At 53.4% G+C, this 13,312-nt stretch overlaps 2 protein-coding genes across 2 annotated transcripts in view; both read right to left on the bottom strand.

Moving 5' to 3' along the window:
• The window catches only part of sh3bp5lb (SH3-binding domain protein 5-like, b), a 4,947-nt gene extending 4,848 nt beyond the window's left edge, over positions 1-99 (bottom strand). Inside the window, exon 1 of the mRNA XM_080515495.1 lies at positions 1-99. This exon is cut by the window's left edge and continues 21 nt beyond it. The gene's annotated coding sequence lies outside the window, so the exon portion shown is untranslated.
• Positions 100-7,737: 7,638 nt separating this feature from the next.
• Positions 7,738-12,817, bottom strand: gtf2h4 (general transcription factor IIH, polypeptide 4). Its single transcript, XM_080515573.1, is given in 16 exon segments — positions 7,738-8,253; positions 8,467-8,528; positions 9,063-9,141; positions 9,253-9,300; positions 9,564-9,694; positions 9,804-9,984; positions 10,103-10,186; positions 10,298-10,356; positions 10,359-10,365; positions 10,738-10,841; positions 10,844-10,845; positions 11,103-11,285; positions 11,369-11,500; positions 11,874-11,978; positions 12,456-12,580; positions 12,676-12,817. Coding segments are annotated over 15 exon segments (1,404 nt in total). The 5' UTR covers positions 12,572-12,580; positions 12,676-12,817; the 3' UTR covers positions 7,738-8,142.
• Between the last annotated feature and the right edge of the window lie 495 nt (positions 12,818-13,312).

The raw sequence follows: 13,312 nt of genomic DNA on the forward strand, positions 1-13,312 counted from the left end.
CTCGTAGTAGGGCCGGGCCTTGTGGATGCAGCCGCCCAGCAGGGAACCCTGAGAGTTCAGCCTCCGGGCCGAGTCGGTCAGGATCCTCCGGTAGCTGGACCGGGCCTCCTGCAACACACACACATGGAGACCTCAGGGCACACTGATGGGGGGGGACGGGCGGAGGGGGGACGGGGGGGGGGGGGGGGCTTCCACAGGATAGGACTTTGGATTCAAGCTTCTTTTACTTTAAATGGAACCTTTGTCTTCTTCAACTTTGAGAAAAGTGATTTCATGGCTGCAGCATCATTAAAGTTTAATATATATACATGTATTTAAATATAGATCCTTTAAATGTAGATCCTTTAAATGTAGATCCTTTAAATGTAGATCCTTTAAATGTAGATCCTTTAAATGTAGATCCTTTAAATGTAGATCCTTTAAATGTAGATCCTTTAAATGTAGATCCTTTAATTCTCATCACCTGTGAATGTCTGTTGTCGTCAGTTAGTTTGTGTCTGTGAGGAATAAAGTTTGTGAATAATAATAAAATGTGTTGCAAAATGACGCCTCCAGCTGGACGAATCATGAAGTGGCTGCAGGTTTGATGTGTTGCTGTGTTGCTCAGTGTGTTGCTCAGTGTGTTGCTGTGTTGCTCAGTGTGTTGCTCAGTGTGTTGCTCAGTGTGTTGCTCAGTGTGTTGCTCAGTGTGTTGCTCAGTGAGTTGCTCAGTGAGTTGCTCAGTGTGTTGCTCAGTGTGTTGCTCAGTGAGTTGCTCAGTGAGTTGCTCAGTGTGTTGCTCAGTGTGTTGCTCAGTGAGTTGCTCAGTGAGTTGCTCAGTGTGTTGCTCAGTGTGTTGCTCAGTGTGTTGCTGTGTTGCTCAGTGTGTTGCTCAGTGTGTTGCTCAGTGTGTTGCTCAGTGTGTTGCTCAGTGAGTTGCTCAGTGTGTTGCTCAGTGTGTTGCTCAGTGTGTTGCTCAGTGTGTTGCTCAGTGTGTTGCTCAGTGAGTTGCTCAGTGAGTTGCTCAGTGTGTTGCTCAGTGTGTTGCTCAGTGTGTTGCTCAGTGAGTTGCTCAGTGTGTTGCTCAGTGTGTTGCTCAGTGAGTTGCTCAGTGTGTTGCTCAGTGTGTTGCTCAGTGTGTTGCTCAGTGAGTTGCTCAGTGTGTTGCTCAGTGTGTTGCTCAGTGTGTTGCTCAGTGAGTTGCTCAGTGTGTTGCTCAGTGTGTTGCTCAGTGTGTTGCTGTGTTGCTCAGTGTGTTGCTCAGTGTGTTGCTCAGTGTGTTGCTCAGTGTGTTGCTCAGTGAGTTGCTCAGTGTGTTGCTCAGTGTGTTGCTCAGTGTGTTGCTCAGTGTGTTGCTCAGTGAGTTGCTCAGTGTGTTGCTCAGTGTGTTGCTCAGTGTGTTGCTCAGTGTGTTGCTCAGTGTGTTGCTCAGTGTGTTGCTCAGTGTGTTGCTCAGTGTGTTGCTCAGTGAGTTGCTCAGTGTGTTGCTCAGTGTGTTGCTCAGTGTGTTGCTCAGTGAGTTGCTCAGTGAGTTGCTCAGTGTGTTGCTCAGTGTGTTGCTCAGTGAGTTGCTCAGTGAGTTGCTCAGTGTGTTGCTCAGTGTGTTGCTCAGTGTGTTGCTCAGTGAGTTGCTCAGTGAGTTGCTCAGTGTGTTGCTCAGTGTGTTGCTCAGTGTGTTGCTGTGTTGCTCAGTGTGTTGCTCAGTGTGTTGCTCAGTGTGTTGCTCAGTGTGTTGCTCAGTGTGTTGCTCAGTGAGTTGCTCAGTGTGTTGCTCAGTGTGTTGCTCAGTGAGTTGCTCAGTGTGTTGCTCAGTGTGTTGCTGTGTTGCTCAGTGTGTTGCTCAGTGAGTTGCTCAGTGTGTTGCTCAGTGAGTTGCTCAGTGTGTTGCTCAGTGTGTTGCTCAGTGTGTTGCTCAGTGTGTTGCTGTGTTGCTCAGTGTGTTGCTCAGTGTGTTGCTGTGTTGCTCAGTGTGTTGCTCAGTGTGTTGCTCAGTGTGTTGCTCAGTGTGTTGCTCAGTGAGTTGCTCAGTGTGTTGCTCAGTGTGTTGCTCAGTGAGTTGCTCAGTGTGTTGCTCAGTGTGTTGCTGTGTTGCTCAGTGTGTTGCTCAGTGAGTTGCTCAGTGTGTTGCTCAGTGAGTTGCTCAGTGTGTTGCTCAGTGTGTTGCTCAGTGTGTTGCTGTGTTGCTCAGTGTGTTGCTCAGTGTGTTGATGTGTTGCTCAGTGTGTTGCTCAGTGTGTTGCTCAGTGTGTTGCTCAGTGAGTTGCTCAGTGTGTTGCTCAGTGTGTTGCTCAGTGAGTTGCTCAGTGTGTTGCTCAGTGTGTTGCTCAGTGAGTTGCTCAGTGTGTTGCTCAGTGTGTTGCTCAGTGAGTTGCTCAGTGTGTTGCTCAGTGTGTTGCTCAGTGTGTTGCTCAGTGTGTTGCTGTGTTGCTCAGTGTGTTGCTCAGTGTGTTGCTCAGTGTGTTGCTCAGTGTGTTGCTCAGTGAGTTGCTCAGTGTGTTGCTCAGTGTGTTGCTCAGTGTGTTGCTCAGTGTGTTGCTCAGTGAGTTGCTCAGTGAGTTGCTCAGTGAGTTGCTCAGTGTGTTGCTCAGTGTGTTGCTCAGTGTGTTGCTCAGTGAGTTGCTCAGTGAGTTGCTCAGTGTGTTGCTCAGTGTGTTGCTCAGTGTGTTGCTGTGTTGCTCAGTGTGTTGCTCAGTGTGTTGCTCAGTGTGTTGCTCAGTGTGTTGCTCAGTGAGTTGCTCAGTGTGTTGCTCAGTGTGTTGCTCAGTGTGTTGCTCAGTGTGTTGCTCAGTGAGTTGCTCAGTGTGTTGCTCAGTGTGTTGCTCAGTGTGTTGCTCAGTGAGTTGCTCAGTGAGTTGCTCAGTGTGTTGCTCAGTGTGTTGCTCAGTGTGTTGCTGTGTTGCTCAGTGTGTTGCTCAGTGTGTTGCTCAGTGAGTTGCTCAGTGTGTTGCTCAGTGTGTTGCTCAGTGTGTTGCTCAGTGTGTTGCTCAGTGAGTTGCTCAGTGTGTTGCTCAGTGTGTTGCTGTGTTGCTCAGTGTGTTGCTCAGTGTGTTGCTCAGTGTGTTGCTCAGTGTGTTGCTCAGTGTGTTGCTCAGTGTGTTGCTCAGTGTGTTGCTCAGTGAGTTGCTCAGTGAGTTGCTCAGTGTGTTGCTCAGTGAGTTGCTCAGTGAGTTGCTCAGTGTGTTGCTCAGTGTGTTGCTCAGTGTGTTGCTCAGTGTGTTGCTCAGTGAGTTGCTCAGTGAGTTGCTCAGTGTGTTGCTCAGTGTGTTGCTCAGTGTGTTGCTCAGTGTGTTGCTGTGTTGCTCAGTGTGTTGCTCAGTGTGTTGCTCAGTGTGTTGCTCAGTGTGTTGCTCAGTGTGTTGCTCAGTGAGTTGCTCAGTGTGTTGCTCAGTGTGTTGCTCAGTGAGTTGCTCAGTGTGTTGCTCAGTGTGTTGCTGTGTTGCTCAGTGTGTTGCTCAGTGAGTTGCTCAGTGTGTTGCTCAGTGAGTTGCTCAGTGTGTTGCTCAGTGTGTTGCTCAGTGTGTTGCTGTGTTGCTCAGTGTGTTGCTCAGTGTGTTGCTCAGTGAGTTGCTCAGTGTGTTGCTCAGTGTGTTGCTCAGTGTGTTGATGTGTTGCTCAGTGTGTTGCTCAGTGTGTTGCTCAGTGTGTTGCTCAGTGTGTTGCTCAGTGAGTTGCTCAGTGTGTTGCTCAGTGTGTTGCTCAGTGAGTTGCTCAGTGTGTTGCTCAGTGTGTTGCTCAGTGAGTTGCTCAGTGTGTTGCTCAGTGTGTTGCTCAGTGAGTTGCTCAGTGTGTTGCTCAGTGTGTTGCTCAGTGTGTTGCTCAGTGTGTTGCTCAGTGTGTTGCTGTGTTGCTCAGTGTGTTGCTCAGTGTGTTGCTCAGTGAGTTGCTCAGTGTGTTGCTCAGTGTGTTGCTCAGTGAGTTGCTCAGTGTGTTGCTCAGTGTGTTGCTCAGTGTGTTGCTCAGTGTGTTGCTCAGTGTGTTGCTCAGTGAGTTGCTCAGTGTGTTGCTCAGTGTGTTGCTCAGTGAGTTGCTCAGTGTGTTGCTCAGTGTGTTGCTGTGTTGCTCAGTGTGTTGCTCAGTGAGTTGCTCAGTGTGTTGCTCAGTGTGTTGCTCAGTGAGTTGCTCAGTGTGTTGCTCAGTGTGTTGCTCAGTGTGTTGCTGTGTTGCTCAGTGTGTTGCTCAGTGTGTTGCTCAGTGAGTTGCTCAGTGTGTTGCTCAGTGAGTTGCTCAGTGTGTTGCTCAGTGTGTTGCTCAGTGTGTTGCTCAGTGTGTTGCTCAGTGTGTTGCTGTGTTGCTCAGTGTGTTGCTCAGTGTGTTGATGTGTTGCTCAGTGTGTTGCTCAGTGTGTTGCTCAGTGTGTTGCTCAGTGAGTTGCTCAGTGTGTTGCTCAGTGTGTTGCTCAGTGTGTTGCTCAGTGTGTTGCTCAGTGAGTTGCTCAGTGTGTTGCTCAGTGTGTTGCTCAGTGTGTTGCTCAGTGTGTTGCTGTGTTGCTCAGTGTGTTGCTCAGTGTGTTGCTCAGTGTGTTGCTCAGTGAGTTGCTCAGTGTGTTGCTCAGTGTGTTGCTCAGTGAGTTGCTCAGTGTGTTGCTCAGTGAGTTGCTCAGTGTGTTGCTCAGTGTGTTGCTCAGTGAGTTGCTCAGTGTGTTGCTCAGTGTGTTGCTGTGTTGCTCAGTGTGTTGCTCAGTGTGTTGCTCAGTGTGTTGCTCAGTGTGTTGCTGTGTTGCTCAGTGTGTTGCTCAGTGAGTTGCTCAGTGTGTTGCTCAGTGTGTTGCTCAGTGAGTTGCTCAGTGTGTTGCTCAGTGTGTTGCTGTGTTGCTCAGTGTGTTGCTCAGTGAGTTGCTCAGTGTGTTGCTCAGTGTGTTGCTCAGTGAGTTGCTCAGTGAGTTGCTCAGTGTGTTGCTCAGTGTGTTGCTCAGTGTGTTGCTGTGTTGCTCAGTGTGTTGCTCAGTGTGTTGCTCAGTGAGTTGCTCAGTGTGTTGCTCAGTGTGTTGCTCAGTGTGTTGCTGTGTTGCTCAGTGTGTTGCTCAGTGTGTTGCTCAGTGTGTTGCTCAGTGTGTTGCTCAGTGTGTTGCTGTGTTGCTCAGTGTGTTGCTCAGTGAGTTGCTCAGTGTGTTGCTCAGTGTGTTGCTCAGTGAGTTGCTCAGTGAGTTGCTCAGTGTGTTGCTCAGTGTGTTGCTCAGTGAGTTGCTCAGTGTGTTGCTCAGTGTGTTGCTCAGTGAGTTGCTCAGTGAGTTGCTCAGTGTGTTGCTCAGTGTGTTGCTCAGTGTGTTGCTGTGTTGCTCAGTGTGTTGCTCAGTGTGTTGCTCAGTGTGTTGCTCAGTGTGTTGCTCAGTGTGTTGCTCAGTGTGTTGCTGTGTTGCTCAGTGAGTTGCTCAGTGTGTTGCTGTGTTGCCCAGTGAGTTGCTCAGTGTGTTGCTGTGTTGCCCAGTGAGTTGCTCAGTGTGTTGCTGTGTTGATGTGTTGCTCAGTGAGTTGATGTGTTGCTGTGTTGCTCAGTGTGTTGCTGTGTTGCTCAGTGTGTTGCTGTGTTGATGTGTTGCTGTGTTGCTCAGTGTGTTGCTCAGTGAGTTGCTGTGTTGCTGTGTTGCTCACGTCCAGCTGCAGCTCCAGCTTGTTGATCTCTTCGCTGGCCTGGTTCAGATGCTCCAGCTCCTTCTGGGAAACACAACACAACACACACACACACACACACACACACACACACACACACACACACACACACACACACACACACACACACACACACACACACACACACACACACACACACACACACACACACACACACACACACACACACACACACACACACAGTGTCAGACAGAGGCTGGTTGTGGTGGTGCCAGGTCGAGGGTGGAGCCGGCAGGAGGAGCTCTGGACCTCCGTCTTCTATCAGAAGAATCGGTTCTTTCAGCTGAACGAGTCACGACTCGGATTGGTTCGTTCCTAAAGGACCAAACTTTGAGTCGTAACCTGTCAGACATTAATCATTCATGTAAAAAAAGATCAAAACAGACTGTTGGATAAAATCCTCGGCACAAAGACGCTACAGAGAGTAAATTCTTTTTTAAATTTGTATCTCAATTTTACAAAAAGGTCCTGATGGTCCAACATTTATGACCTTTTAAGGGCGGTTATTGATTATTTAATGTTTCCCTCAGATCAGGATTGTTATTGGCTACCTGGCGCTAAGCCCCGCCCCCAAACGCAAACCAACCAATACCATTCAACTCAAAGCGACTCAGACATTTTCAGCATAAAAACTCGAGAGCAGCTGAAGTTTCCTGGTTTTCTGGGCCGATCCAGTCAAATTCAAGACGCCGTCCCTCGTCACTTCCTGCGGCGGGACGTCGCGCGGCTGAAAAGTTGTGGGTGATTCCCGCGAACGCCGGGTACGACGCTCCTTGGCCCGGCGGCACTGCGGCACCGGGTCCTGGAAGGACTCACAACATGTCAAAGATCCCAGACCACCACACCTACATTTGTCCCAAAGTAAGGCAACCTGGAACCGAGGGGGGCGGGGCTTAGCCTCACGTCAATTTGGCCAAATTAGGAAAATAATATCAACCTAACCCAAAGTCTGTGTTAACCTCGGCAGCTTAGACAGTCTAAAGTTTCAATGTTGACCTGACTACGGAAGAGCACGAGGGTTAAACAGTCACAATGAAGTGGACCGAAGAAGCAGGACGATGTGTGACGTCATGATTCAACACCATCACGAGACGAATAGGAACCAGGACGATCGGGTGACTGAGACTCTTGCTAAAAGGCTTATTTCTTGTCTTCTCGCGGGACTCGTCCCAGACTCGTCCCAGACTCAGCAGCTCCATGTTCAAAGAAAACAAACGAGGCTCGCGATTCCAGAAGGAACCGCGTCAAAGAGTCGGTTCGTCCGGCGCCGGTACATCCCGCTGCTCGGGACTAATGGCGCCTGGAGACGAACAAACCAGAACGATTTGATCAATCAGGGAAGGTTTAAATCCCGCAACCTGCCTGGATTCTGGGGTCCAGCTCCTCCTCGTACTGCTCCTCCTCCTCCTCCTCCACCTCCTCCTCCTCCTCCACCTCCTCCCCGGGAGGATCGCTGCTCTCGCCGCCCCCCGCCTCGTCTCCCGGGGTCACCTCCCGCTCCCCGGCCGCCTCCGGATCCCGGGGCTCCATGCTGCGTCTCCCCGCGAGGTCTGCTGTTGATGGCGGTGGAGAGACACTCCCCCTCCCCCCCCTCTCCACCCCCCCCCCCCGCCAGGCTGCAGAGAACAGCCGCTCAGCTGCCCCCCCCCCCCAGGACCAGACCATCTGATCCAAACTCGTCCTGTAGTTTCATTTCCAGATTATTAAAAACATTTTTATTCCAGGATCCGTTCAAGACCACGTGACTTCTGCTGATCGAGACTCACCAGACAGTTTCCAATAAAGTCATTATCTATCTATCATATATCATATATCTACTATCTCTCTATCTATCTATCATATATCTATCTATCTCTATCTCTATCTATCGTCTCTCTCTCTATTGATCAGGATCAATCAGTTGATTCATCAAGACTCAACAAAATGTTTCTTGTTGGACTCGAGACCACAAACATCTTTGAACCCAAGACCACATCGGAACGCTTCCTGAACCACGTACAGCCGGTGAGCCAGACCTGGACCCTCCAGACCCCCCCAGGACCCCCCCAGTTCTCAATCACACACTTTGACACCAGGACTCAGAAACACATTTTATTCCATCACTGGTTTGACCTCGTTTATCAAACTGTTCTAGACCCTGTTCTAGACCCTGTTCTCACCTCCTGCACTCCACAGAGCGAAGTGTCAGAAGGAACGGGCCCCCAGGAGCCTCAAGACCCCAGGAGCCTCGGGGCCCCCCAGGAGCCTCAGACCCCCCGGGAGCCTCAGACCCCCCAGGAGCCTCAGACCCCCCGGGAGCCTCAGACCCCCCCAGGAGCCTCAGACCCCCCCAGGACTCCACCAGACTGAACTGCTGGTTGCAGACCGAGTCCGACAGACGAACTTTGACGTGTTCAGGTTTGGTTCCACTTCCTGAACGAGTCCTGAGCAGAAACACTGAGGGGTGTGAGAACCTCATCCAGTCCAGGTGGAGCCGGACCTCATCCAGTCCAGCCGGACCTCATCCAGTCCAGCAGCAGGCTCCGCCCACTTCCTGCTACGTGCTGGACCTCTGTCGCTTCCAGAACCTCTTGACCTCGCTGTGTCCCTGTGTCGTCACCACCATCACCCGGTGGGCCACGTCCTGCCACACCAGACAGCCCAGGCCCTGCGTGGGGACAGACGGGGACAGACGGACGGGGACAGACAGACGGGGACACACGTCAGCTTGATGGGAAGTCAAAGCCAAAGTGTTCAGTTCAATCTTCCTTCATTCATTGGTTCCTCTGCAGCAACATGTTGGGACAACTCCGTCTCTCCAGGAGACGGAGACGGAGTTGTCCCCCCCGTCCCCCCCCCCCCTCTGGCTCTCAAGGCTCACCTGAGCTCGGTCTCGCAGCACTTCAAAGTCCACCTGGGACAGGAACTGGTTGTAGAGCACTCCTGGAGAAGAGACGAGGACATCAGCTAGACGTCCCCTTTGTCCCACGGGGACATTTGGATTGGGACAGCAGCATCAAAGCAGAAATATTTATTGTTAAGAGTAAAAAAAGGAGGCGTGTCCATGTCCATGTGGGGGGGCGGTGGACTGCCCGGCGCTCCAGAGCACCGCGGTCTCCTCACCAGGTGCAGACGCTCCCGTCAGTAGCAGGAGGCGGAGCTTCAGCCCAGGAGGCGGGGCTTCAGTGGGAGGAGGCTGAGCTTCAGCCCAGGAGGTGGAGCTTCAGTGGGAGGAGGCTGAGCCTCCTCCCACTGAAGCTCCACCTCCTGGGCTGAAGCTCCGCCTCCTGCTACTGACGGGAGCGTCTGCACCTGGTGAGGAGACCATGTTGGTCCTGCAGCGACTGTGGTGACGTGACGAACCTGCACCGTTCAGAACCCGGTGCTGTGGACCAACAACAACAACAACAACAACAACAACCACCGTCCCTCCAGGACCAGGACCAGGACCAGGACCAGGACCAGGACCAGACCCACCCTCTGAGAACTGCAGCCGGTCTCTCTCCAGCTCCCACAGTCTGATCTGGTCCGTGATGGTGGGGGGCAGCGCCGGGGTCTGAAACCACAGGGAGTCCAGATGTGAACCACAACAGCTGCTGGGGGGAGGGGGGGGGGGGGGGCAGGTTCTGCTGGGGGGGACCAGGTTCTGCTGGGGGGCTCAGGTTACCTGTGACAGCATGACCGGGTGGGCCCTGGTCCTCAGGAAGTGGATAATCTGCAACACACACACACACACACACACACACACACACACACACACACACACACACACACACACACACACACACACACACACACACACACACACACACACACACACACACACACACACACACACACACACACACACCTCCCCTTTTAATGAGCTCGTTTCTGTGTCTGACTCAACTGTGTGTGTGTGTGTGTGTGTGTGTGTGTGTGTGTGTGTGTGTGTGTGTGTGTGTGTGTGTGTGTGTGTGTGTGTGTGTGTGTGTGTACCTGCTGAGCGGTGATGCCGTTAGCGATAGCCTGCTGCACTGATTCCCTCGTCAGCTGAGCGACGACCACGTTAGGAAAACGATACAACAATTCACTGAAGAGGGCGACCAGGGCGATCTGTAGCTCTGATTCTGAGGGGGGGGGGGGGAGTGGGGGGGGGGGAGGGGGGGGGGGGGGGGGAGGTCAGACCAGGTCCTGACAGGACACTATAGTTCACCAGGTTCAGGTCTACAGACTTACTGGTGTAGGCGTAGATCCGATAGTTGGTTTCTATCACGATGTAACCAGAGTCTCCAGAGCCGGGAGTGGAGGAGGTGGAGGAGGAGGTGGAGGTGGTGGAGGTGGAGGTGGAGGAGGTGGAGGTGACTCCTGCAGCCAGACTGATGGCCAGTCTGGTGGGGTAGTACCTCCTTGACTTCCTCTGGTGACACACGGAGAAAAGAACCAGTGAGGTGGAGGAGCAGGTGGAGGTGGTGGAGCAGGTGGAGGTGGAGGTGGAGGAGGAGCAGGTGGAGGTGGAGGTGTAGCAGGTTCCTCACCTTCCTCTGGAACACCAGACCAAACTCCCTCAGGTGCTGCAGGAAGGTGAGCAGAGACTCACTCATCCCCTCTACGGAGTAGTCCTGGAACACAAGGTCTCAGTGAGCAGGGGACAGGGGACAGGGGACAGAGGACAGGGGACAGAGGACAGGGGACAGAGGACAGGGGACAGGGGACGCCAGCGCTGCACTCACCCGGCCCAGTGTGGAGAAGCTGAGCTGGAAGAGGAAGGACAGGACCTCCACCAGGTCCATCCTCTGGACTGCAGGACACAAGAGACAGACACTCAGTCTTCATGTGACGTTTGTCTTCAGACCTCTGGGGGACGACTACTGAGGACGACAGTCCAACTGTAACCCAAAACCCAACATTTCATCCAGTCCAGCTCCAAGTGGACAATCAGAGTCCAGAACCCAGCGGCTCCACAGTCCAGAACCCAAGAGCTCCACAGTCCAGAACCCAAGAGCTCAACAGTCCAGAACCCAAGAGCTCCACAGTCCAGAACCCAAGAGCTCAATAGTCCAGAACCCAAGAGCTCAACAGTCCAGAACCCAAGAGCTCCACAGTCCAGAACCCAGCAGCTCAACAGTCCAGAACCCAGTGGCTCACCAGTCCAGGACCCACTAGCGCTCACCTGGGCCGTCTTGAGGTACTGCAGGGTGAAGTACCAGAGCTGCGAGGCCGTGTCCAGGAGGAGGAACTGGAACCCTGCGGAGGTGATGTAGGGCGCCTCCCCGCCTCACTGCAGCAGAACACAAGTTTAGTCCCTACAACTCTTTCAACCACCGACAGAACCCGGAGACCCGGCGGGGACACAAGCTATGCTAACATTAGCAGCTAACATTAGCAGCTAACATTAGCAGCTAACATTAGCAGCTAACAGAGGACGAGACCAGGAAAACTGGATACGAGCAAAGAACTTCCACACGCCCCAGGAAGTCCTGGTCTTTGCAGCCCGACGCTAAAACGTAGCCGCTAGCCCCCCCGAACACCTGGTACCTCTTCATGAGTCCAGCCTGGACCAGGAGCTGGGCCAGGTCCTGGCTCACGGCGCTGGGGGAGCCCACCATGAACTGCAGGATGACCTCCCAGCGCTCCAGGGCGTAGCGGTCCAGACTCTCCACGTCCTGGGCGTGGCGGTCCGGACCCAGAGAGCTGCCCTGGTCGGCCCAGGCTCGGCCCCTGTGGGGCCACAGAGGGAGGGGGGGGTTAGACCACCGGAGTCGGGGGGGGCGACATTAGGACCTGCCCCGTAGCGGACTTACCCCCCCAGCAGGGCCGTCCTCAGGTTGTCCTTGAAGACGGGGTTCAGGGTGTAGCCCTGCAGACCCCCCTGCAGCTGCTGGCTGTGCCACAGACGCAGGCCGGACAGGACGGACACACAGTGGTCGTGGTCCCTGCGGGGACGAGGACAAGCAGGGTGAAGTCCAGCACGTCCCCCCTCAGACCAGCGGAGGACGGAGGGAGGACGGGGGGAGGACAGAGGGAGGACGGGGGGGGGGGGACGGAGGGAGGACGGGGGGGGGGGGGGGGACGGAGGGAGGACGGGGGGGGACGGGGGGAGGACACAGCATGGAGGTCAGTCAGTCATGTCTGTTGTTCACATTAATATCGACACGAGCTGGAGGTCTGTGAACTCTGATTCCTGACGGAGGCTGGCCGAAGCAATCACTTTGATCTGAGCAAGAACTTTGATCTGATCACAAAGTACCAGAGCCACCAGACCCACCTGTGACCGTCTTTCTTCACCCATAGAGCCACCAGACCCACCTGTGACCGTCTTTCTTCACCCATAGAGCCACCGCCGCCTGTGGAAGCGGCTGATCCAGGAACAGCATTCGCATCACGTAGTTCTTGGCGAGAGACGGAAGTTCTCTGGAGGAACATCACATGACCAACGTGAACTCTTTCAAACACGCCGTGGTGATAAAAACAGTACAGGTACAGGGCTGTACAGGCTGGGGGGGGGGGGGGGGTATGGGGGGGTAGTTACCGGTACACGGCCAGGCAGGTGGCCGGGTGGTTGTACAGGTAGGGGGGGGGGGTATGGGGGGGTAGTTACCGGTACACGGCCAGGCAGGTGGCCGGGTGGTTGTACAGGCAGTGGGGGGGGGGGGGGGGGGGGGGGGTATGGGGGGTAGTTTACCGGTACACGGCCAGGCAGGTGGCCGGGTGGTTGTACAGGTAGGGGGGGGGGTATGGGGGGGTAGTTACCGGTACACGGCCAGGCAGGTGGCCGGGTGGTTGTACAGCCGGGGGGGGGGGGTATGGGGGGGTAGTTACCGGTACACGGCCAGGCAGGTGGCCGGGTGGTTGTATAGGTAGGGGGGGGGGGTATGGGGGGGTAGTTACCGGTACACGGCCAGGCAGGTGGCCGGGTGGTTGTACAGCCGGTCCAGGACCTCCGGGTTCAGCTCTCTCAGGTACTCGTGCAGGTTTTTACACTGAAGCTGGACTCGAAGCTTCATCTTCCGTTTCTAGAAGCAGAAACAACCTGAGACCTTGAGACCTTGAGGCGGAAACCTTGAATTCAAGCACTTTGTTGTGAAGTGACGTTAAATGAGGACTTTACTTGTAGCGCAGCTCCTAAACAGGACGAAACCCAGAAAACACCGCAGTTTAGAACGAGACGACAGAAACGACGTGTTTCTACCGGAATGTGGAGGAAAGTAGACTTTTGTTTCTTCTTCTTCTTCTTCTTCCTCCGGTTTCAGGGCGACATGTTGAAAGATCACGTGACTTCAGTAATCTGAAGCTCCTATTGGTCCGTCTTCTCCTTCTTCTTCCAGTTTCCCGGCAGGTTGTAACGCGGTGCGGCACGATGCTGCTCCCTACCGACCAAACGAGGTATTACACCAACAAATCAAATCCTCTCGTATCACTTTTTAAACTTTAAAATAGTTTTCGATGAAAACACGTCCAGACCAGACTTCTAATGTGAAATAACTGGGTTTTAATCTGTGACTTTTAATGTGAAATAACTGGGGTTTTAATCTGGGACTTTTAATGTGAAATAACTGGGTTTAAATCTGGGACTTTTACTCAGAGGAAGAACATTTAAAGGTCTTTAAACACACAGAACGACACCTTGAGCTGCAGAACAAGTGATGCTGAGAACTGATCTAATAACTACAAGTTCAGAATAAACTACAAATCAACTCCTGCCTCAGTGCTTCTGGTGGTTTTGCAGGAAAAAGAGTGAACTGGAA

This window comes from Blennius ocellaris (genome assembly GCF_963422515.1).
Source record: "Blennius ocellaris genome assembly, chromosome: 20".
Lineage (NCBI taxonomy): Eukaryota > Metazoa > Chordata > Actinopteri > Blenniiformes > Blenniidae > Blennius > Blennius ocellaris.